General features: G+C 31.4%; 3 protein-coding genes across 3 annotated transcripts; 2 read left to right on the forward strand and 1 right to left on the reverse strand.

Moving 5' to 3' along the window:
* Positions 1 to 5,288, forward strand: LOC110993155 (protein nessun dorma). Its single transcript, XM_022259287.2, has 10 exons — positions 1 to 122; positions 294 to 474; positions 582 to 795; positions 931 to 1,154; positions 1,302 to 1,468; positions 1,822 to 2,032; positions 2,201 to 2,364; positions 3,004 to 3,111; positions 3,670 to 3,815; positions 4,320 to 5,288. Exons 1-10 carry the CDS (start codon positions 114 to 116, stop codon positions 4,408 to 4,410), a joined length of 1,515 nt encoding a protein of 504 aa, XP_022114979.2. The 5' UTR covers positions 1 to 113; the 3' UTR covers positions 4,411 to 5,288.
* A 1,303-nt stretch (positions 5,289 to 6,591) lies between these two features.
* On the forward strand, positions 6,592 to 16,172 carry LOC110993154 (probable 4-coumarate--CoA ligase 2). The gene is made up of 11 exons (XM_022259286.2): positions 6,592 to 6,784; positions 8,587 to 8,794; positions 9,092 to 9,284; positions 9,846 to 9,983; positions 11,816 to 11,966; positions 12,450 to 12,584; positions 13,066 to 13,197; positions 13,374 to 13,454; positions 14,090 to 14,236; positions 15,116 to 15,278; positions 15,960 to 16,172. The coding sequence occupies exons 1-11, from the start codon at positions 6,704 to 6,706 to the stop codon at positions 16,085 to 16,087; spliced, it is 1,557 nt and encodes a 518-aa protein (XP_022114978.2). The 5' UTR covers positions 6,592 to 6,703; the 3' UTR covers positions 16,088 to 16,172.
* Positions 16,173 to 17,680: 1,508 nt separating this feature from the next.
* On the reverse strand, positions 17,681 to 24,550 carry LOC110993153 (luciferin 4-monooxygenase-like). Its single transcript, XM_022259284.2, has 11 exons — positions 24,378 to 24,550; positions 23,773 to 23,980; positions 22,795 to 22,993; positions 21,409 to 21,531; positions 20,758 to 20,932; positions 20,487 to 20,627; positions 20,119 to 20,244; positions 19,474 to 19,557; positions 19,241 to 19,387; positions 18,600 to 18,765; positions 17,681 to 18,120 (listed from the first exon to the last, which is right to left on the reverse strand). Exons 1-11 carry the CDS (start codon positions 24,528 to 24,530, stop codon positions 17,987 to 17,989), a joined length of 1,656 nt encoding a protein of 551 aa, XP_022114976.2. The 5' UTR covers positions 24,531 to 24,550; the 3' UTR covers positions 17,681 to 17,986.
* Between the last annotated feature and the right edge of the window lie 685 nt (positions 24,551 to 25,235).

Below are 25,235 nucleotides of genomic sequence, written 5' to 3' on the forward strand. Positions count from 1 at the left end.
TTGACGGCTGATCGGTAAATTTGAATTTTAAATGTTGTGGAAACTGTTGTTGACTGTTTTGTATTAAACGAATATTTTATCCAACACTTTTAAATTAGTGAATTTTTACTTTTATGAAAATGGTAAGTTTTATTTCAGAGACAGTGAGAGTATTTGGACTAATACATAACATGTACATTAAACGTTTTATTTATTAAGTGGTTTGACGATCTGCTAATAATTTATTAGCATTTTGCACAGCAAAAATTAGTTATATGATACAATCAAATACGTGTAAATACAACCTATTTTAGATGCCTTCAGTGTATACATTTCTGAAACGGAGTGATAATGATATTCTTCAAGAGCTTCTTAGAGTACTAGGAACAGGGCGAGGCTCTGTCAAAGAGAAATGGAGTATTGCTGCTGAGTGCCTGGTTGAAACAGGATGTGATGCAATTTGGAAGCTTTCAAAAGATTCCTGTAAAAAGTTTGGTATGTATTATTTAAACAGAACCTTTTTTATGCTGTATAGGCTTGATGATATTGGTAATTATTAAAAACGCAATCTGGCGAGTACAACTAAATCTTGTGTTTTTCAGAACTCAGATTTCCATGTGTTGCATATGTAACAATTACCTCTGTAGTTTTTGAAGACTTGAGTGCTACACTCGAAGTAGCAAGTGTGCAGCATGAGTCAATGTCTTTGCCCGAAGTGGTGCCAGATGTTCCGCTCATAGAACTATGGCCAACAATAGAACAAAGAGAAGACTATGTAAATGCAGCTACTACAGCATCATTCATTGATGTTCTAAGGTATTTATGGAAATAAAACAAAAAAGGATATGTATTGATAGTTTTCAATAGTCACTTAGTATGGTGGAAATGAGAATGTTTGAATAAGATTACAGTGATTATTTTGTAAATATTATTTTAAATTACCTGTTCTAGATTCTTCTACAACAACATTTGGATGCCATGGGATGACCAAGATGGCACAATAATAACACCTAAAACTATAGAAGATCGAATGGGATTGTGGTTTGACCTACATAGTGGTATTATAAATAATAGAGTTGCCATATCAATTAAATTACAAAGAACCAGTGCTATTAAAGCTCATGAAGATTTATTAGAACTTGAATCATTATTCAGTGAAGATACTGATGAAAATGGTTTGTCTTTATTCTTAAATCTTCATAACTGTATTTGTAAAATATAGTACATAGTATAGTTATCTAATTTTGTCCTATTGTTTAAAAAAATCGTAAAAGAATCATTTAATTTTTTTACATTTCCATGAATCAAATATGAAATTGCAGATTCAATGCTACCAGCAGATAATATGCTATTTAGATGTGCTGAGTTAAATGCAAAACTGGAGTCAATTAAAGCACAATGGAGTAATTTATATGAGAATGCAACAGTACGAGAGCAATATTTAGCACAAGAGAGAAATAAATGGCAAAAGGATAAAAATAAAATAAATGTATGTATATTAATTTTACATCCTTTTAAAATAGTAGTAAGATTTTTTTATGGAATGTTCCATCTTTGTAGCTTAATACAGCCATTATTGCTAAAAAGTGAACATTTTTGGTAGATAATTGGAATTGTTAATGTCTCCTTTCTTAATCATATGGTGTATGAATACATCTTTGCTTTATGCAAGTACTAGAAATTAGAATAAAACCTTATTAAAATCATATTTCCATCTTCTCTCTTTATGTTTCGAATGCTTTCTGTAAATATATCTATTATATAAGTTTGTAAAAGTAAAGTTTGACTTTAAAATATCTGACATTATTAATTAATTATTAAATATGAAAATTAACTTTTCAGTGTATAGCAATATGGCCAGGAGGGCAAAGTGATGAATTCTATGATATATCAAATGTCCTTCAATCTCACCTGACAAGTAGTCATTCGCTGACCATTACAACTTCTGCTGAGGATGGGTTATCCCGAGATCCAGATGAAGTAATCATTACTTGCCAAGAATGTGAAATACCTGAGATACAGTTATTAAATATATCTATATGTAGTTGGAAAGGTTGGTAACAGGGCTAGATGTCGCTAAAAACTTATTTTAATCAAATCTTTTTGAAAATGTTAATCTCGAATGAATTATTAAGTATGACAGACCGCAAAACTTTTGGCTTTGATTCCGTGTGCCAATGCTTTGAGTTCTAGTACTTTACTTTATATTAATTGATTTTAGGTGCAACTCTAAAAGCACCAGAGATGCGGGCGTACCTCTTAATGCTGGGAGAAAAATGCAGACTAAAACATCTGACTCTGGAGTGTGGGCAAGTGTCCACTGCAGTAGTGATGAAAGCCGGGACATTGGAAGTCACTGACTGTAATATTATCAACAGCCAACGGGTATACTTAATATAAAACAATATATTTTAGTCTATTATGACTGAGGCTGTTGTTGAATAAAATATAAAGATTATCCAAAGCTTTAACTTTTATGGTTCAGAAAAGAGCTTATAATAAAAATTTGAACTTGATATATGTATTGGTTCTTAAAACTTAGTGACTCTGAGGTTAACTTTTAGAAATATAATTGATATTGAAATATTTTCTACTGTTGGGAACAACAATGTTGTCTTTAGAATGTGTGAGTGAATGAATGGCGCATATTTTTAGGTCTAAGCCTCAGATTTCTCTATCTGTTTCATGATCATTTGAAGAGTCTATTGTGGAGGCCAGTAGATGTTCAATCTTCTGTGCCTGATACATTTGACTTAAATGCGTCCGTAGAATGTGCATTGGTTCATAGCCGGGGATCGAACCTATGACCTCAGGGATGAGAGTTGCACGCTGATGCCACTTCTTCAACACTGCTCAAGCTCTATAATTTATAGTTATATAAATGTACGTAAATTATTATATACAAGCTAAGTTTGTCTTTATATTTGGTATGAATCACATTCTTCAAGTTCTTAACTAAACTGTTAATGAAATAAGTTAGGTTACAAAACTTATGTGAAACATTTTTTATTTATATTTTTCCAGATGGATTTGACGCAAGGAATTGTCGCAAAATCTGGGACGAAAGTAACTTTAAATAATTGTGTGCTTGAGAATTTCTTCTCTGGAATTGTTGTACACAGGAATGCAGAGGTAATTTGTTTTAATTCTATTATATATTTTTTGTTCTATATGACAGTATCAATTAGCTATTATCACACTATCACTAAACAATGTAAGCCTGTTTTACTCAATTGAGATTATTTTACTTAAATTATCCCTTTTTATTAAATGAAACTTTAATATAAATGAAGTAAAATACATATTTATAATATTTCGTAGAAAAAGGTAATTGATTTTTATTATGTAGGTGTAATATGCATATGTTCGTAACAGTACACGGAATATGTAATTAACCAAAAACCTTTTTTTCTCATACAAACAAATTGAGAAAAAAATTGTAGATTTAACACCATTGCAAATTCATACTAGAACATGGGTGAAAAACGGCAATCGGCCGGCAAGCTAGTTAGCATTAAAACAACAAATGGGACGATTATGGCTAAGTTCACTTGTGTAGAAATAATAACAAATTAAGATTTATAGGATACAATTGTTTACTTGTCTTATGTCGAATTGTCGTATGAATATATCATTGAACGGTAACAATAAAAGGGTTTTATTAAAAAAAAAAATCTTGTTTAATTTCAGATTGAACTTAACAACTGTATTATTCGCAATTGTGGTGTTGGTATTCAAATGTACCCGGAGTGTCAAGTGAAGTTAAAAGACACAGTAATAGAGAGTTGCAGAGAACAATGCATTCGTGGGGAGAGTTGCCCAAAAGATAGAAATAGGTAAGCCGAAGACCTTATACATAGAAGTATCGGTTGGTGATAAAAGTTTAAACTAAATAGAAAAGAGTAGGGAAGGCCTTTGGCATTTGTCGAACATATGAGGAGTAAATATATAATTGATGAAAAAAATCAAACAAAGTGTTGTATGTTACACTAAGCTAAAAAAGTAAGATTGTATGTTATAGTTAAAAATTATGAGACCTTGGTAGCTTTAGACAACTTGTATGGCCTGAAAATGGATACAATTCCCAAGGAAACAATTGTTTTCAATACAGAAAGTTGACTACCATCCCATAACTTAACCTTTGTTTTACCCAAGTACTAAACTAAGTTTAAAGGAGTATAAAACTTCTTTACCAAGAACGAGAACTTATTACATTATTGATTTTCAGCAATGTGATATGTTTTCGATATTAACGCCATCTATTGGCGCGAAATAATAAATTTATTCAATTATTGAAGTTTTTTTTTATTAAATTTTCTAATGTTTTTGTAATGTTTCAGTATCAAAGGACTTCATATAGGAGATAACTGTAAAATAGGTTCAGGAGATTTGAAGAAGGAAATATTAGTCGTAGAAGCACCTGAAAATTAATGCAAAAATGAAATGAAAGGCGGGGTACTTTTATACAATATAATTTATAGAATTGTGAGATTGAAATTGATTACCGAATTTTAATTTAGTGTTTTAAAGGAACACCGGAGACGGGTTTACATCTCTAATCTTTTTTATTGAGACAGCTATAGTGTCATATGTAAATAATATTTTGCATGGACTCTTGATGCGATGAACGCATAAAGTAAGCAAAACATTTTAAACGATATTGCTCAAAATTTATCGCAATTTTTAATTCTTATTCCAAAATCTAAATTAAGCACTAAAAATAATCTCTTCTCTACATAGAGTTTCAAATACACACTGTTCAAATTGATACACAATACATATTTTATAACCTATTTTTGTATATGTTACATAATAACAATGTAAAAATGCCACTTTCTGTGCTTTCTTTCGTCTAAAACTCTTTGTTAATAATGTAGTTTTCTTACTTACTGATATTAAAAAAAAATACATAGTCGTTACCACCAAACTACTGAAATTTTTTAATCTTTTCATTAAAAATATATTATTTATAGCTTTGAAAACATGCCTAATAGAACAATGTTTATGAAGATATTGTAAGCTTTGTAGCTTTATTATTAATTTTAAGTCGAGGAAATGATTTATGTTTGTCTTAATTTGAAGTCATTATGTTATTTTTTTAGTTGAAATAATTTGTATTGAGATTTTATTACTTTTTCGTATTTTGTAGTTGATATTTAATTATTCATCACATGAAACTGATCGACTACAACTAATTTTAGTTCTAATTAAAGACTCTTTTATTATAATAATTTTATATAGAAATTTAATTTGCAAAATGATTATGTATGTTAATTAGCAAGTTCAGTGATGTATTAATAAAGTTGTATTTCAACACCATATATATTTTTATTCATCAATGACCTCATCCTGTATCCTTTTCAAAGCACTCCTCTCCGCTAGACAATTCAACCGAGGATTGAACCTGATACCCCAGGCTATAAGAACGCAATGCATAAAGGCATAAAACTCGCCAATATTGTCATGTACGGACTGTAGAATGTCGGTTTACCGATTCGAAATTCTAGGTTAGATATCTAAGAAAATTCCGACAGAGCCCAAGAAAATTACTAAATACGGTATTGGTAATAGATACCGATTCTAATTACGATTATTCTTTACTTGTTATTTAAACTCAAAATAATAGTTAAATGACAGTCGCGTGTGTCAGAATAATATCGGTGTTTGCTTTGACATTCAAAAAATGCTATCTAATATAAGACTCGACTTTAGAATTTATCATAAAATCAACTATGATGGCATGATAAACAGATAAAAAGTGCTTATTGAGACTAATTCTTTTTAGTTGTTTAACTATCTGATTGCAATTTTTTATCTTATATCATAAATTCTATTAAATGTATCATAAAATTATAGAATGATAAAACTACAAGTAGTTTTAAATAAAAAAACGGATAATTGTTACAATTGTTCATTGCAATAAAACGTTAATTTAAACGTATGTGAAGCATATCAAAATATATTTTTTTTATAATTGTAAATGTATTATTAGTCCCTGGTAAAGACAGCATAGCTGATTGTTACTAGAAGTGAATTTTCTTAAGATCATTGTTATCTACATAAATACGTCTACTTAATATTGTTTAATCAAATTAGATAAGTTTACAGTACCTAGGTATCAAATTACGACTTTATAGTAATAAAGCTCTTTTTGTTTCGGTTTTTGTTTATACCAAAAAACAATCTTGTTCTCCCCGAAGCTAAGCTTCATCAAACTAATAAAGTAGGTCCAATTATTACAAAAGCAAAGATCAAGGTCCAAATTCGTCTTTGATATGGTTTCTTATTTGGTCCAAATACAATCGCAGAACATATTTTATTAATATTTTATGCCATCAGTCATTTTTTGCTAGCTTCGACAGCTTTGTCAAGGAAAATTTGCTAATAATATATATATTAGTACTACTTTAGACTTTGCACCGAACTTAAAAATTAGATATCATTTTGATAAATAAATATATGCTTGCTTGTGACGTGACATACATTTTTGTTCCACATTTAATTCTTCCGTCTGCAGTTTAAGAAGCGGCCTGAACAAATAAACAAATAATATATATATATATATACCTATTATAGTTGAAAGCGTTCTTAAAAATAAATTTTGTATTGTAATTCGTACATAGGTACAAAGAATAACTGTCCGACATTCATCAAGAAGGCCCTTAAGATTTACAATCTAACCAGTTTTTAAAGATAATCGGCGGAGTTCGCACGTATTGTCAATATGGAAGAGGTAAAATCGGACTTTCATGTTGGACATATTCTTTTGAAAAATATGCGACTTAATTCAGACGAAGTGGCACAGGTAATAAATTATTATTATTAACTTTATAGCAACAAATAGAGAACTGCAACGGTTTAAGATTTTTTCTAAGTTTTTTTTTTAATTTTAATTTTTCTTAAGTCTAAATTGTGGTATACTCATATAAGAATATAGTATGTATTAATTATTTTAATTTTTTCGTATTGTTTACCTATCATTTAAAAATTCCCCGTAGTACAAGACAATATTTATACATTTTAAAACAGCGTTATATTTACGCAATAATTGCTTAATCTAGACATAATAAAATATAAAAGTGATATCCCTTTGCGTGTGATAATGTGTATTAGATATAAATCTTTTTGGCTTTGAAAATAATTACCCAAATGAAAATAAATTAGATTGCCTTTCATTCTAAGCAGGAATTAAATTTCGTTGCTCAGTTGCATTATTTTTGTCTATAACTTATTGACAACATATAAAGCGTGCTTTTGTAATTTTGTAAAATAGCGTAATTTATGTTAACTTATATAGAACGAGATTATAATGGCCTAAAATACTGCATATAACAAAAAAATTAAAAATATTCCGTTGACAAATATAATATATGTACTTATGAATAAAACAAATATTGACAAATGACGATTGACCAAATTGGTTCGCAGATATCTACATTTATACTTTAACGTAGAAGATAATCATATACTCGTATGTACAGTAAGCCCCCGTAAAAGACGGTACTCTTAAAACGAATTTTCATATTACGCGATTTCAGTTCCTCATATAACCTGGCTATTCCCTCATATAACACAATCCCCACGTTATATTTCTGTACATTGATATCTATAATGATTTGTACGCACATATTTCGTTTATAACATAGTGTTTTATTATTATGTATTTGATTTTGAATCCTCTAACGAGAAAAGTTAAACGTGAATTATTTGTAAATAACGTGTGATATGTCTCATACTCGTCCTGCCCACTTCCCTGCTCACTACGGCTGAATCTATTATTATTAGTATTAGTGGTATCAGTTTTAAGAATAATATAACGCGCACACGGTCGCAAGCACAAGATTCGCAGTCGTTTTTTAGATTGCCACGTGACTAGCCTAATGACATGTAAACTTCGAACATAATAGTCAAGGATTTATGGCCTTGGACTTTCATAATATCGTCAGACATGATTTATAACAACGATGACATTGCAAAAACACGATTGGATCTAACAAAACATTATCACGTTACAACATTTTTCCGTCAATGCACGGTACATAAGTGTAGAGTTAAAGACTTAGCGAACGTTTAAGGTATCATGAAAAGGAGCTTATTTTCAATATATATCATTAAGTAGCACGCACGCCGTAATGTCAATAAATACGCATACAATGATGTTAAGAAAATATATTTTTCTAATCCTCTTAATCTAATTTGTCATATATTTCTGCTTCTGTTTAATAAATTTCGTTCCAACGCAAGTGTCTCTTTTGGCCAACCAGAAAGATTGCGCGAACATTTGTATATAATAATTATTTTTTCGTTTACTTATTATATTTTTTTATTCATATACTGTATTTATAATTATATCATCGTTGCACAAAGTCGTTAGTATAATGACAATAAGTGCAGCTCTCTAGATGCAAACAACATAGCAAGGCGTAATTATTAAAATTACTTTGGATGAGTCCTATCAGCGATTTATTACAATTCAGATTTTTTTGCATTAAAATATGATCTTCCTGTATTCCTTCCTTTTGTATTTCCATATCAATAAATTTCTAATATACAGTGAAAATATAAGTATGGTTTAATTATATGTTGTATAAACACAAATTAAATCAGATAGATGGAGTAACAGGAGAGAAGGAAACTTTTGGATCTGTGCTAAGCCGATCCATTAAATTGGCAAGATGTTTGAGAAAGAGTGGATTCAAGCCGGGAGATGTACTCGCAATCAGTGGGATGAATCATTTTGACATACGCATACCATTCTTTAGTGCATTATTCAATGGTTTACCGCTGGTGTGTATTGATCCTTATTATAAACATGGTGAGTTCCATTCGAACACTTTTTATATTTTTTGTGCCTAAATAAATGACAAAATTTGTACCAAACAGTGTCCCTTTTAGTTCTTACGAATTCAAATTTACTTTCTATGGGAATTTCGCTGGCCATCTGAAATATTATATGACAACCTAATTATCTAATTCGAGATATTGAGAAATTACACTTGCAAAGCCACTAAATGATTTTAGTAATAAAAAGCTTAATATAAAAACAGACATATGCAAAAGATTTTAATAAATTCTGTTGCAAATATAATGAACCTTTATAAATATATTTCAGACGAGATAAAATCAATTTTGAAATTATCATCACCGAAAGTGGTCTTTTGCGATGAGGACTTGTATAAGACATACCACACAGTTATAAGCGAATTAGGGTTAGACATAAAAATTATCACATTTGGACAAGAAGAACATTCTATGAAACAGTTCATAGAATTGTATGAGGATGATGAACCAGATGACAGTTTCAGGTATTTCTGATTAAAATTATTTAAATCTTTGCGAAATATTTAACTTAATTCTATTATTGTCAATGTCATTGTGGTTAACATATTATTGATAGTTAAAACGGTCGATTACAATTGCAGTATACACTTCATGTTATTTCACTCGAGTTCACGTCAAACTGTAATCCTACCAAGCAATGGTGAAAATACTCGTCTTTGGTTTGCCTTCTTGTCCATACAATGTTATCTTCCTAAATGATATTTAGAACATATATATACTATATAATACATATATGAACTACATTTCACAAATAACTAATGAACAACATTTTTACATTATACATCGATGTCTTATTTCGGTGATTGGTTATGCCTAAGTACCATTTTATTGAGAGGCTCAACGAGCTTTCGGAGCTACCAGAATATAAGAAAAACATTGATTACACATAACCTGTGCTTCTAATACTTACCTAGTACCGTGGCTAATTTAAATTCCAGGTTATATTTAATCTAGTTCTAGTTTCATATGCCTTTTATCTTTAAAAACATGTTTTTATAATATTACAAATATAAACATACTTTCAGGGTACTAGAATTCGATGTTAATAAAATATACATATTTCTTATAAGTACAAGTGGTACCACTGGGAACATTAAACTGGCTGCTTTCACACATCAGCTAATAGTATCGAAAATAGCGGATCTTATGACGATTGGAACACCGTAAGTACATACATTTAAAACTTAGCAAAAGCATAGTTCAAAGCTCTCAAGTTGTATGCGGAGGCCGGGAGGGTTTATTGGAATGACATACTTCATAAAGTACGGAGGACGTCGGTTGTACACCAAAACTGCTATATTTCTGAGTCTCAAATATAACAGAAAGAACACAGTATGTAACAAAGAAATAATTATTAAAACCATGAGTCTGCGATAAAAGGTACACGATTTTGAGTAAGTCAGGATTTGAATCTCGGTCCACTCGAATTTAACAGTGGTTATCAACTTGCCGGAGCAGAACTTGCTTGGTTGCCGGAGTTCTAGCAGATGCCTATTGTTTAAAAAATATAGAAAGTTTGTCCGATTCGATCTTCAGAGGATCTTTTAAAGATCATTGAATAGGGTGATTTAATGAATACACAAGACAGATTTGTCGAAAAACTTGGGATTCAAGTCAAAGCATTTCACAAAAGTGTTATATGATACGCTGGTGAGAAGTAATTTGGTACTGTATAATTTCTAATTGTGCTGAAACGAACAGGTGCAAAACAATTTTTTGCACATCTTAGGTTTCCATACATCTTTTTTACATACTCATGTATCTTATTCTTTCATGGTTCTGTAGGCAATAACGCTCAGAGTACGCCGAGAATTGCGGCAGTGCCTTAGCCAATGTGACTCGATGCCGCCTTGTACCGTCGCGTCTGTACGGTACGGCCGTAGTAACGACGTACTAACATATGCCCACAGCTACTTAGCCTAGCCTAGCAAGCCATCTAAAAAGGGCACATATTAATCGCTGTAGGGATCTATATATAATCCGTTGAGTGAGCTCTACTATTTTGTCTTTAATAGTTATTTTTTTTCATTTTTTAAATGTTCTTGAGCTTGATTGTCTTAATTCATTTCTATTATTCTATTTTATGGTTTGTTTGTGTGTTATTTAATTCGATATGCATTCTTGATCGCCTATACATAAAAAAGTCCCTGACCAAACGACCCTAATAGATGCAATTAAAAATATTTAGATACCGTGATTACGGGTATGACGTCATCGTACTGACGACTGATTACACTATCTGTTGTAGTGGCAGATTGTAGGAGTTGCGCATCTTAACGTGTAATTGCAGCAGTTTCATTCTTAATACTATCTCCTTACTCATAAAAACTAAACCACTATTTTTATCCAGATTTTTACAATATTACTATAGTTTGACGAGAAGAGACAAATTATTCCTTTGTTAATTCAAACAGTATAATCATTGGGTTTTATTGATTAGAGGCTTAAGTGCTCTTGACACTCTTGATTTACAATAGAGACTGTATTATGGACTGATTATTCAAGGACATACTCTGAATAAGACGAATAAAACGTGGAATTGAAACCCGTTTTTCGTTAAAAAATACGATAGCCCGCGCAATCTCAGCGTGGCCGAGTCGATTTGAATAACTTAAATCCCTGATATTCAGACACATTTTCAGACAGAAAAGGCGTAAGCAACAGCTAATTCCCGTATATACATCAAATAAAGTCGGGATAATTACACCATTTATAACCCGAGAACTCCTGGATCGACGTTGATAATATTATGTAGATTGGCAGGATAACATTTTAAATAGAATTTGTCGAATACATATATAACACAATAGACAACAACTAAACATTTGCTTCATACACACATGGGATTTGGCAAAGAGGTATTACTTAATAAATCGGCTTTGGCGGTAATATTTGGCAGGGTAGCTAGTAAAAATTTGAAAGACGAGCATTACAAAACTCTCCGTAGTTAAGCTCTTCGTCGACTTTTTATTCTTACCTATGTGCTTTTTTTCAGTAAAGGAATAAAAGCTCTGAGTATATCGCCCATAAACTGGGTTTCCACTTATTTTATAACCGTATCTGCTCCAATGATTGGTCAAACACTTGTACTATCCTCAGTGCCTGACAATCTTGATGTTATCATTAATATAATCAACAAATATAAGGTACGTAACATTAAACTTTTTACATAATGATCAAGATATATTTCACGATGTATTCAAACAATTGTGTGTTATGCTATAAGTGATAAGAGCCATGGCAACTTCTTAATCACCTTCCTAGAAGTTGCCACGCCGTGATCAATTGCAGTGTAATGCTTTCAAGGGGAAAGGTGATAAAGGCAAGATCCTTTATAATGTGGGCGGGCATAACTTTAAGAGTTTTTTACGCCGCCTTTTTCTCTCGGCCTTCTGTCTTCTTTGCCGATGAGTAGGGATGCCTACAGTGGAATAAGTGATACCTCGATGATCTTATGTTCCAAAATAAACGTTTTTTTATTTTTATTTATTTAGAACATTTATAAAAATCTTTACTTATTGTTACGATATTACGATAATGTTCTTATTATTGCATGATTTTTTTCAAATAATCTTTATAAATTTTTATGTTATACCAGATCAATAAATAATATTTTTTTTTAATTCCAGCCAGCTGTTTCCTTGTTTAGTCCATCATTAGCAACGTCGATTTTGTCACGAAAGGATGAAGTAGACATGACATGCTTTTTTTACGTTGCACTGGTTGGGTCAAAAGTTTATCCCGATCTCTTTGTTAAGTTCAAGGTATGCTTTATAACAAATTCCGTTTGTGTTACTTGATAGTTTCGTTGTGCTATTTTTATAATACAGATAAAAAAGAGCATTTTTAAGTTTCTTATTTTGAAATATTTGAATTCGGAATTACTTATTAGTCTAGACGCACTTTAAATATAAAATATTTAAAGTGCGCAAAATTTTTTTGAATTAAAAAAATTAAAATTTTAAAATATATAAAAACGCTGGCATTACGAGGCATTATCGTTTGTCGTTTTAATCAGGTTCAATCTTAATTTATGAGATTAACTAAAGAAAGTAAATTACTATATAGAAATCTTCATAACATGTTTTTAAAATTTTGCACAATTTCTTGAACTGGCATCGTAACATATCGTGTTCTCAATTTGGAATTCAGAAATGATTTTTAATTTCAACGCCAACAGTCCATAGCAGCCAACGAGAATATTTATTTACACTGTTTCCTTTAACAAGGCGCTTTGATTTTCAGTCATTACTAAGAGACGGTGCTTTATTGGTTGACGCCTATGGGCAAACTGAGATGCTTGGGCCTGTCCTCAGAGGGCTGCCGGGAACACCTGCAGGAAGCTGCGGTCGGGCCTATGATAGATATATCGTTAAGGTATTTACTATATTGGTAGCCTTAAGGGAATATTTCTCCATACCTGGACAGCAAAACCAGCAGATATAACCGGGGCCAGTAGTCTGATTACCATGACCTCTAGGGAAACAGTCTTAACACACTTAACATTAATTTCATAGATTTAAATGTATTTAATATATAGATATTCGTTTTAGCTTATAGACCCTGATACAGGAGACGAAATCACAGAACCAAATATACCTGGAGAGTTAATAGTTAAAGGTCCATCACTCTCTGTAAGTAAATTAAGTATAACGTAATATATAACAAATAAATTTGTATTAACTTAATAATTTAAATAAATTGTATATGTATTGGGGTATGGAATATTATCTGTATTTCATCTCGCTATTTCGTGTTTTAATTGTTTCAGTATGAGAAAACGTTATTATAACAAATGTACATTTGACTTATATTATATTTAGAAGAAACTGGTACTCTGTCAGGGGAAAATATAAAATAAAAGACAAGACGAAACGTCTTGTTATTACGTCCGTTTCACCAATCACCCCAATGAACCCACTATTTTCCTAGTGTCTCTTATTTATTATTCTCACTTCTTCTGAATAACATGAATGATGATGAAATATGACATTATTTACATTAGCCTATGTTTGACATATTACCGTATATTTTACTGTCTCACGTCACTGAAACAATTTTAACACGTTATATTTCATAAAAAGGGGATTTTTGTGAGAAGCAAGATGTAAGAATAGTGAACTTTCTTATTGTAAATTGCTTTTAATTTTGTTTTAGCCCTAATAAGTGTCGTTATTCATTTGTTTTTATTTATTTTTACTAAAAAACACCTACATATGTAAGTTATATTGTAATGATTTGATTGATCGTTATTAATTTTGTTCTCCAGGAATATTACAATGACCCTGAGGAAACTGCTAAATTGTTTACAAAAGACGGGTTTTATAGAACTGGAGACCTTTTATATAGGGACGAGAATGACTACTTCTACTTCGTGGATCGAATCAAAACATTAATCAAGTGTAGGAATTACCAGGTATGAAAATACAAAGAGTAAAAGTATGGTAAGTTGACGGTCACCAGTGGCGAGTAATGGTCAATGTCGGTTATTATAGGGATGTAACCAAAAACATTTGGTTGCTCTTCTAATAAAATAAAGTATATATATATTGTTTACTTAACTCATGTTAGGTTAATGTTCTAACATTTAAAGGTACTCGGATTTCCGTATCTGTTTCGTGATCACTTGTTTTTCCTAGTATGCAAGTAGGTGATCTTTTTTTCTGTGCCTGACACAAGAATTACATCGTGAAAAATGTGTTTGACCCAAAAAGTATGTCGTCGAATACTTCACTGTACGAATAAGTGTTAAATGCGCACTTACCTAGGAAGTCTATTGGCAACACTGTTGGCCCCGGCTTGAATGTGTTCTTTTTTAATATTGTATTTGTTAACTTATATTTCTTAATACATACTATGAAGTTGGTGATTTATTTTTAGACTAGGAGAACCTGTAGCGCCTATTTAATCGTTCCTTTTTATATTTGGCCTTACGAAATAAAATCAATGTGTAAAAATACTGTAAAAATACTATTACTTCTTTATAACGTCCGTGATTTAAAAGAAAATTTAAAAATTATCTATATAATTATATATATAATAAAGAATATATATGTATATATATTCTTTATTATATGTATGTATATATTCCCGATATATATATATCGGGAACATGCATTCTATACAACAAGAAAAGTATTTCAAAGTTTTTGAATACATAATCTCTTAAATGCACAAAATATTAATGATGAATATTAGATTTGAGTTAAACGAAACGCTGTAAGAATATTCAAGCCAATGCATATGTTTAATATGTTTTGAGCTCAGTTTCTCAGGAGCTTTTATTCCTTTTTAGATCCTGCCATTTGAATTAGAAGAGGTGATTCGTAATCATGAAGACGTAAGTGATGTCTGTGTGGTTGGCATTGAGGATCGAGAGGACGGACAAAGACCGGTCGCATGCGTGGTTAGACATAACAACTGTGTCACTGCGCAGGAAATTAAGCAGCTCGTCGCTGGTTAGTTTAATTTAAATATATATGTAAAAATGTTTTTTTTTTCTGTTTCTTCCTATGATTGAAATGAAATGAAGTGAAATTAACGAGTAGACAGGTTACTACAAAATCGGGATTTCTCTACTTCCTTCGTACATTTTAGGCTTTTGCAAATATGTACAATGTAGACATACATATATATATTGTATGGTTTTGATGCAATTTCTTTAACAGATAAAAATTCCTTTATGGTTCCTGGATCGAAATGTATGATTTATTATTAGATTATGCTTTAAATAATGTAAAAATACACCGTTTGGGCAAACATACAGGAGCCTCATCTGACGTTAAGTGATACTGCCCCGCCACCCTTGGACACTCACATTGCCACAAGGCTCGCAAATGCGTTGCCGGCCTTTAAAGAAGCCCATTTTATTATCAACTCGCGTTATACAAAGGATATAAAATAGTTTAATGCACGTAATATAAGGAGCTGAAGTGCTGAAGAGGGTCTATACTCTCAGGGCGTAACTCTGATGATTTAGGTAATCGCCACACTTATAAAACTAAGAAAGCCTGAGTGAGTGCCTGAATTCCTTTATGCAGCCTATTCAGATACTGCCTCAAAAAAAATTGTTAAACGCGCCATCTATACAAGAAACTTCTCAAATGTGCTTAAATTAATTTCAAATTAATATTTTCCAGAGAAATTATCGAAACACAAGTCACTACGTGGCGGTGTGGTATTCCTAAATGAATTCCCAATGACGTCTACAGGCAAAATAGCTAGGAAAAAGCTACTTGATATAGTAAAAAATGCTAAAATAGAGTAACTTAACTTAAGTAATGTTAAATCATATTTATATGTATATTCGATGAAGACAAATATATTTATAGAGAAATAAAACAAAAGAATAACTTTATCGTTTTATTTTATTAACACCTCATGGGCCGTTTAAGTATTATGTAATCAGATGAACTGAATTTTATTCCCTCTTGTCAGCAAAATTAGCAAGGCTCAGTAATAGGACATAAACGTATTACTTTGAAAATGCATTTAATTTTCAAGCATAAGTAATAAGTGTAAAAAAGAGTGTGTGTACTTATGTACACGCGTTAGAAGTTATACTTCTTTGGCGTATGGAAAAAACATAACTAAAATGCAGTAGTGATTAACGATGAATATTAAAATTGATCAAAAAGATTTCATTTAAATAAATAAATTATTAGTAAATACTGTCACCGTCGTATATGAAATTGATTTAAAAACACCAAAATAATATTTATTTATTCACACTGTTTAATTGTACTGTTACGAAACACTACTTCTAAATATAAAATACTAGAATATACAATTTGAACATAGTTATCGATTTCCATGCCACCTACACCTAACTTTACGATGTCGAATTTAGGTGTCGGTGTGCGCGCGCATCGTAAAAATTCACTCATGATTTTCCGCGCCAAAAGAAGTATTACTTCAAAAAGTAAATAATTACTGTTGACATAATTACCAAATAAGAGTATTAGGGCTAGCGCGCACTGATGACTTTTGTCACCGTGACTGTTTCGTCACTCATATCAAGTCTATGAGTATGTATGGAGGTGCGCGCACGTTACGACGTGACAATTGGGTGACATTTTTGTCCGCCGACCAGCGGACAAGCCCGTGACGAAACTGTCACCGCGCCGCTAGGTTTTATAGCAGCGCGCGCACGGGCAACAAAATTGTCACTCAACACGTAGTTCTTCCGCCATTTGCATTCGGACCGTCGTCTTTAGCGCACGCAAAATGGCGTCAACGTCTACGCAAAACGTGAAAGTGCAATCAAACAAATGATAAGTTTGTATTTTCGTATGTCAACGCAGGTCCTAAATTGCGAAGTAATTCATCAAAACTTCTAACACTCATTCGAAAATACCCAAAAAATTTCTTTGGATGTTCCCGAAGTTTATGAAAAATGGTGTAAAACTTTCGATTTATTAACCTGCCACTCCAAAGGGGGTGTACCCAGTATTCTATTCGCTTTTTTTCTCTTTTGAGTTTCTTTATAAGCTCACAGATGACGACCGAGACGGTCGAAATCCATCTCGACAAATCAAGCTTTAAAAAAAAATTGTCACTGTCACCTTTCGTGAGCGCACCTCGCTTTGGAGGCGTGACGTGACAGCGACAAAAACTTTTTTGTCATGTTGACAAAAGTCACCGGTGCGCGCTAGCTCTTAATGTCGAATATACATATTTGTTTTTGAAGTGCGTGTATCTTAATAATTAATATGTAATATAAATAATTGTAGGCAATATAGGTTTTTGACATGTTAAATAACAGGAGGTTCTAATATAAAAATTAAAAATGCACAAAAACCTATTGAAAAATAATATATCAATTTTCGAATAAGCAATTAGGTTTTAAACATTCATAAAAGTAGAATAACTGTTTATAGTCCTAGAAATTTTTAGGTCTCTCATTTCTGTATATGTATCTTAATAATTTGTATTAACTAATAGGCAAATAGAAATTCAGCCTTCTGCACCTGACAAAAGTCGACTTTTTGGGTCTAAATTCGGGTTCCTCTTTATTTTTACTTTTACCGTACAGACTATAAGTCCATTGGTGCACAGCTGGGGAACCTACAACATCTGGGATCAGAGACGCTTGCTAGAGTTATACGTTATCATTAATTTTGCGTATAGTTATATATACGTGCAGGCGTAAAGTGATGTAAGAAAATTAATTTATAATAGTATCCGGACATATTACAATTTCCTTTAATTTTCGCCTGTGTACTTTAGTCGATGCTGTCATTGGTATCTCATTTAAAAATACGACTCCACCTCGCAGACGCTTCGAATCAGATAACGAATCTAAAAAAAAGTTATATGATACAAATATATCACACAAATACCAAAAATGTCGCTTATATTAACACGTACTCTACTCTTATTTCAGCCATTACTTAGACTAGACATTAACGCATCTATTTTTTTATCATATTATGTCGGAGCGTTACTGTCACCTATCATCATTTAAATGTCACTGAGCTTGTTAATTAACAACGTCAAAATCAAGTCAGTTAAAAATGTTAATACTAGTGGTTTGATTGATTTTCCTTTTATATGTATAACATAAATTAATGATTGTTCAATGGTCGATAGTAATAGTGATTCATGGTCCAAGTATTGTTTAAAGTAATTTATTAGCACTTTAAATCTTAACATAAAACAAACAATATTAAAAGTAATCATTTGTCATTCGTTGCTACGACTACCCGTTTGACTCATCTCAGGTTATATTTAAAAATTGATAAAGTATTAGTCATAAATTAATGTATGAAAAAAATCACCTTGTACTATATTTTTAATATTATCTGCGCTGACTTCGTGTCCAGCTCGAAGTACCACACAAGCGACAGGCAGATCTCCACATTCTGGATCTGGTAGTCCTGTAACTGCTACGTCTAAAATGCCTGGATGTTGGCGAATCACGTTCTCAACTTCGACCGGTGAAATCTAAAATTATGTTTATAGAAAAATATACTTTTAAATAATCATATAAATTAGTCTTATAATAAGTAATATAACTCTTCAGTTTAGCGACAATATTTCGTAGTTATACTCGTACTTAAAATAACGTTGAATGCAATTATTAAATAGTTTCGTGCAGTGGCTTAGCAAAGGGGGCGGGGGCATTCCGCACCTGGTGTCACCTTGTTATGGTGACACCCACAAGGTTTATCAACTTTAAGAACAATGTTTTGTTAAAAAAAAAAAAATTATTATCATTATCATTATCATCATCATCATTATCATTATCCTAAAATTACTCTACTTATTGCGTATATACAGGAGTATTAGGTTATGAGGCACATCTGGGTTATATTTTCGATGAAAACGCTACATCATTTTCATCAAGTGTAGAAATGTCTCTGGTTCAGGTAATAATTTAAATATTTGTTAGTAGTACAAATATAATGAATACGGGTACCTGGAAACTTTTATATTTCAGCAGAAGTTTAATTCGTTCGCAAAAGTAGTAATTAAAGTTTTCATCTCTATAGAACATATCACCAGTCTTAAACCACCCATTTTCATGAAATGTTTCTGCAGTGGCTTCAGGATTTTTGTAGTACTCCTGTGAATTGTATTTTTTTATACAATTTTTTTTAGAGTTTTCTTAAAAAATTGAGGTTTTTTAAAAATCTACTTTTTATATGTTACCTTGAAGATACATGGACCTTTCAACCACAATTCTCCTGGTACATTTGGTTCATCAATATCTTCTAGTGTATCGACACTGACAATCTAAAACATATAATAGAAAAAGTAGTAATATTGTTCCTACATTATTACATATTGTTTGATAAAATGTAATTGTTTTTTGTTACATATTATGTAGATTACGAAAATTTTATAAATAAAATTTATTTTTGTGTCACTGGATAATAATATTTACACATTTGCAAAAAAATTATCGCAAAAAACACATTTAGAAATAAGGTCGTTAAAAAATCTATAGTCTAGCAGTTTACTAAAAGACCTACTTACTAAATTTTTCGGTTTTTTCAGTTAAAAAAGCGGGAGTATTTCGTTAAAAGCGGGACATAGTATAATGAGTTATATAAGAATGACTTATTCGTGATATTTCTGTGAAGATTTAACTTCTTTGAATCGATGAAGAACTCTTCACAGGATAGCTGTAGAATAATCTGGATGAGTAGTTGGTGCCATTTCTGAGTTATCCCCAAAAAACGGAAATATCCCTGTCCCGTGCGAGATAATTTATTTTAATTCAAAAATCAGGACGAGCCGTCAAAATCGAAATGTCTGGTTACGCTGCAACATACAAATCTAGAAAAAAAGTACCCTGTATTGAAAGCATCCCATCGGTCTCCCAACAGAACCGGGGGGCGGATAATCAGCGTGAAATGCAATACCAGATAGTTCACTCATTCCATAAATACTAAAAACTTCAGTTCCAGGTGTAATATTCTGAAATAAAAATAACTTCTTGAATATAAAATAATTAAGAGAAAAATAACGCTAAAATGACGCTGTTCCCAGATACATAAAATACAAACCAGACATATAATAATATAATGTGTATATATATATATATATATATACACATTATACACTGTGTATATAGTGTAGATAATAATCGTAACGAAATAAAAAGAGGGGAATATAAAGACGGCTCTAAATACAAGTTTAGTTTCATCAGTTTTTCTTACCTTAATTTCATTAATTAGTTCAACTGGCACTGCACTTCCACCCAATAGTAATAGTTCAAAGCACGTAAAATCACACTGATCACGGTCTTCAGGTCTCATCAAAGTGGTCATAAATGTAGGACTCATTACTGCGTATGAAGGCTGTAAAAAAAATACTTGGAAATAAAATACTTGTCTGTAGTGCATAAAAATAAAAATATTAGATAGTGTTGTCAAAATAGGTAAAACATCCACATATAAAAAGAGGTTTAAAATATATTATAACTGTAACCTTATAAGTATTGATGAGATAGTACGCATGTTCCTGCGTAAGTGGCGAAGATGACTGTAGTCTTATGTATTTTAAAATCGGTGATAAAAGAAAGCTCATGATAGCTGTCAGCCATTGCAACGGTGAACCAACCAGCGCCATATGTGTAGGGCCTGGGAATGTTGTCGATCGAGACCTATTAAAAAAAATGAGTGTTACAATTGAAATCTTATATTTATTACAGATCATCTCTTAGTAGACCTACTATCGATGTTGAGTTTTGTTTCAATTGAAATCGAACCATACATTTCTCTTCAATTCTACAGTTACTTGGAAATGGAACTAATATAGGAACCACAACATTTAATAATAGCACAGAGTTTAGTTCATTTAACAGGGTATTCGTCATAAAAATTAATTACATAGGTATATTTTTTTACAGAACGAAACATTGAATAAAACAAATATGTCATAGATGTATAGTTCTCTGTCATATATATGGAATGGCATCTTTACTGATGGTATAATCATAGAATGACTATCATCTATTTTTTGTAAACTGCCATGATTCAGGGAATCGTGAGAAACTAGTTTGCGCGAATAGAAAAGAATTGATCTACTTAATGTGATTTATGTTTAAAAGTGCGGTATTAAAAGTTTAAGCAATATTACCATACATAGGGTAGGCTGGTAGCAAAATTTTTGTGAGTCGCTACAGCTGCTTTTGGCAAGCCGGTAGTGCCGCTCGTCGCTATTAAAAGTGCGCCTGCGCTTTCTGTATCTAAGTCGGCGACTCTGCACAAAGTAAAAAATAAACTCAGGCAGGTATTACTTTAAATATAATGAACAGAGTAATGTATGTTATTAAAAAAATCTTGAAGACGGCTGGGCAAATTCGAGTATATTATTTATTTCCATTAACTGTGAGAATGGTATTTGTGGCAAGAAAGTTGAAAAATTTAGGTTTTTATTCTGGAAAAACGAACAGTATCTTTGCGGTAACATAGCAAAATGTTACATAGTGTAATGAATAATTGATAAAAACCAAATGTATAGATACGTTACAATTAGGTCACATGAAACTAAAATATTTTTTTAGTGTACTTATTTGAATTTATAAAAGCTTACCATGATTATATGAATGTAATGAATAATTGATAAAAACCAAATGTATAGATAGGTTACAATTAGGTCACATGAAACTAAAATATTTTGTTAGTGTACTTATTTGAATTTATAAAACCTTACCATGATTATATACCGTGCGTCAGGAGATCGCACGTAGTCGGACGGCCGAATGTAATGAATTTAAGATTACTTGTTATTATTTTACAAAATTATTATTTAAATCACGTTTATTTTTAAATAATATTTATATTCAATTTACAAGCTACTTTATTTTGATGATTGTACTTGATTCACGATGTAACGAATTTATGATGATATGTTATTACTTTACAATTTTATTATGTTTATAATTAATATTTATAATTTACAGTATAGATTATTTGATGATTGTATTTGTTTAATATGTTTTACTCGATGTAAGTTAGTTGATTGACTCGATACCGACAGTGACAAACATAATGAAGGGTAGTCTTGATACGATCTAAAATAAGTGAGGTTATTCGGACCGATCCGCTTGACGAAGACGGACGTTAAATTGTAAGCTGTGTGGTTGTTTAAGGATAAGAAGTGTTGGAAATATACTTAGTTATTGTTGTAACAAAGCAGGCGTTTATTATTATACACCGAGAATCGAATAGAGAGAATTTATCTCAATAGGTATTATATTGATATTTAGGTACTAAAAAATACTAAGTAAAAAAAAATTACATTAATGCAAAACGAGTTGCAGGATATAGAAAAATATATGAACAGATTATGTGTTTTGTAGTTACATATATCTATTCTGAGAAAGTTTGCCTCCAACTCGCGCTTAGCTGATTTATGGCTCTAACCTTTATAGATCCGAATAAACACACACGTTTGAGAAGGCTTGATGTTTGATGCTAAATCTAGAAATTCTCTATCAATAATTAAAATACAATTTCTTACTCAAAATCATCAATTAATGAATCTTCTATATATCTAGAAAGAAATTCTTGGAATGAACACAAGTAGTCGCCGCTGTCAAATGTAACGATTTCTGTATTTTGCTCAATATCGTTGAGAGCGATTTGGACTTCCGATGCCTTTTCACTTTGACAGAAAACGATTTTTGGTTCTGACACTTGAAATGTTGCTCTTAACTCATCTGAAACCGATATTTTTTATGTTTACATGACCATGTAGATAATATCAAAGAATACTTATTATGTATATTACATTATAACCCGCTACCGCTTTAGCATATTTAACATAGGAAACAAAAACTACACTTTTTATACCGAATACTGAATTATTAAAGAAAGGGTGGAAAAAAGCACAAATGTTTAAATCTATTAACTCGTTTGGACTATTAGAAATTAATTTAAAAGTAGCATAGCTGAATATCTTTCAGGCCCCTAGTTAAACGACGCTGTGAAGAGGCTCGGCTGTAAATTGAACGGTTTAGTTAGATGCGACAGATACATCAGGGTATTAATGGTATCCAACTAGTGTTTGAGCGTGCGAATGTCATATGGAAACAGGTATTAAACCAAATGATTGATGATGTCCAGGTACAAACCCCCTGATAACATGGTACTCTTATAACGTATTTCATATTAAGCGACTTGAGACCTTCGTATATATATGTAGGTATTTCCCCGTGAGGGGATTCGACACTTATATTGCTGGAATGTAACATTATAATGATTTGTATTTGTACATATTTCGTTCATAAAACACTTTTTTTCTTGATATTCAATTTAAATCCCCTTTAACGAGAAAATTTATGGCTTTCTTTAGATTTTTAGGCGGTCATACAAGCGCATCATGCGAGAATGCTCCAATAACAGGGAATGTGTCATAGGAGGGATTAATGCATATCAAACACAGGTCAATAAGGAACGGCCTATAAACAAGAATGATTAGCTACGCATTGCTACTTACTAACGCTAAGAGTTCTGTCAACAGCTGAAACTATGGCACCAACACAAAGGGCTGCATAGAGGGGAATCGCTAGGTCCAAATGGTTTGGAGCCATAAGGACGATAACATCACCAACTTCTATGCCAAACTTTCGCAAGATGATGGCGCATTTAATTATTCTTTGTAGAGCTGAACCATTCGTCTCTTCTTCTCCTGTTGCGCCATCTATCTAAATTAACATTGATAAAATATAAGCATAATTACATATAAAATATATAAACATATATTTGATAAATTTGAAAGTAAAATACGTCGATTTTTATTGAAATGTTTCATTAGCGTCTAGATTTTATTCGACCGACCTGGACGATAAATGAACGGACGATAGGTTACCGAGACATCATCATAATAAAATATTAATGAAATTGCATACTTTTATAAATACAATTTATTATTTTTTATTGAATTATCACTATTTAGTTTGGTGTATCCAGTTCTAAGAAGAAGTGAATCTTCGGACGCATATCTATATCGATTCATTAGACGCTGTCACGTCAAAGAAACTTAGCATAATACACATAAATTAGATTGAATCAGTAGTTTAATTTTATATTGTTCAGACTTACTTGCATAATAGCGTCAGGATAGTCTTTCAAACTCTGTAATATTATTTTGCCAAGATGATATCTGTCATTCGGATTTCCTGATTTACTAACAATTCTGGATGTTAATTCATTCATAAACCAGTGTACGGTATCATTTGACAGATGAGGTGCCATTTCGATATAAAAATATAAATTTAAATAACGTTATATTTTCTAACTTTGTTTCTTTAAATACGTGAATGTTATGTCTAACGTATGTACATAATGTAGTTTTAATTTGACTTGCGAACGTATAATGACAAATTGTACTTATTATAGGTAAAAACTATACTTCAAATCACATATAATATGCGTACAAGGTCCAAACGATTTGAAGCTCATATAAGCTGTAATTTGTTAACTTATTATTGAAATCGTAATATTATGTTTCACGATAAGGTCTAGTGATCACTGATCTGTACTTTTCAGACTATTCATATTGTGGGAATTATTCTTTTAATCTTATACGGATTTACAGGATTACGAAATACGAATTTAATTATTCTACGAAACTTACGATACGAAAATATACACGCTTAAATCAAAGTAATGATTAGTTAGTTGGTAAGTAAAGTTAGCTGGTAGCATACGTTCCGGGATAAATAATATATTTAACATAATTTATTTCAACAGCAAAGAAATATGAGACTTATTTCTTTTTAGTTAAAGCCAGTGGTTTTCTTTTCTTTTTTCTTTCTTCTTCTTTCATTTCTTACAGATCAGTATCTGTAATCATTAACTCGTAATTTCATAAATAAACACACTTCTGATCTAGTTTTTATAGAAACGATATTTTACCAAACGAAAATGTATTTACCAAAAAATACCAACTAAAATGAA

Source organism: Pieris rapae, chromosome 3, assembly GCF_905147795.1.
Source record: "Pieris rapae chromosome 3, ilPieRapa1.1, whole genome shotgun sequence".
In the NCBI taxonomy this organism is placed as follows: domain Eukaryota; kingdom Metazoa; phylum Arthropoda; class Insecta; order Lepidoptera; family Pieridae; genus Pieris; species Pieris rapae.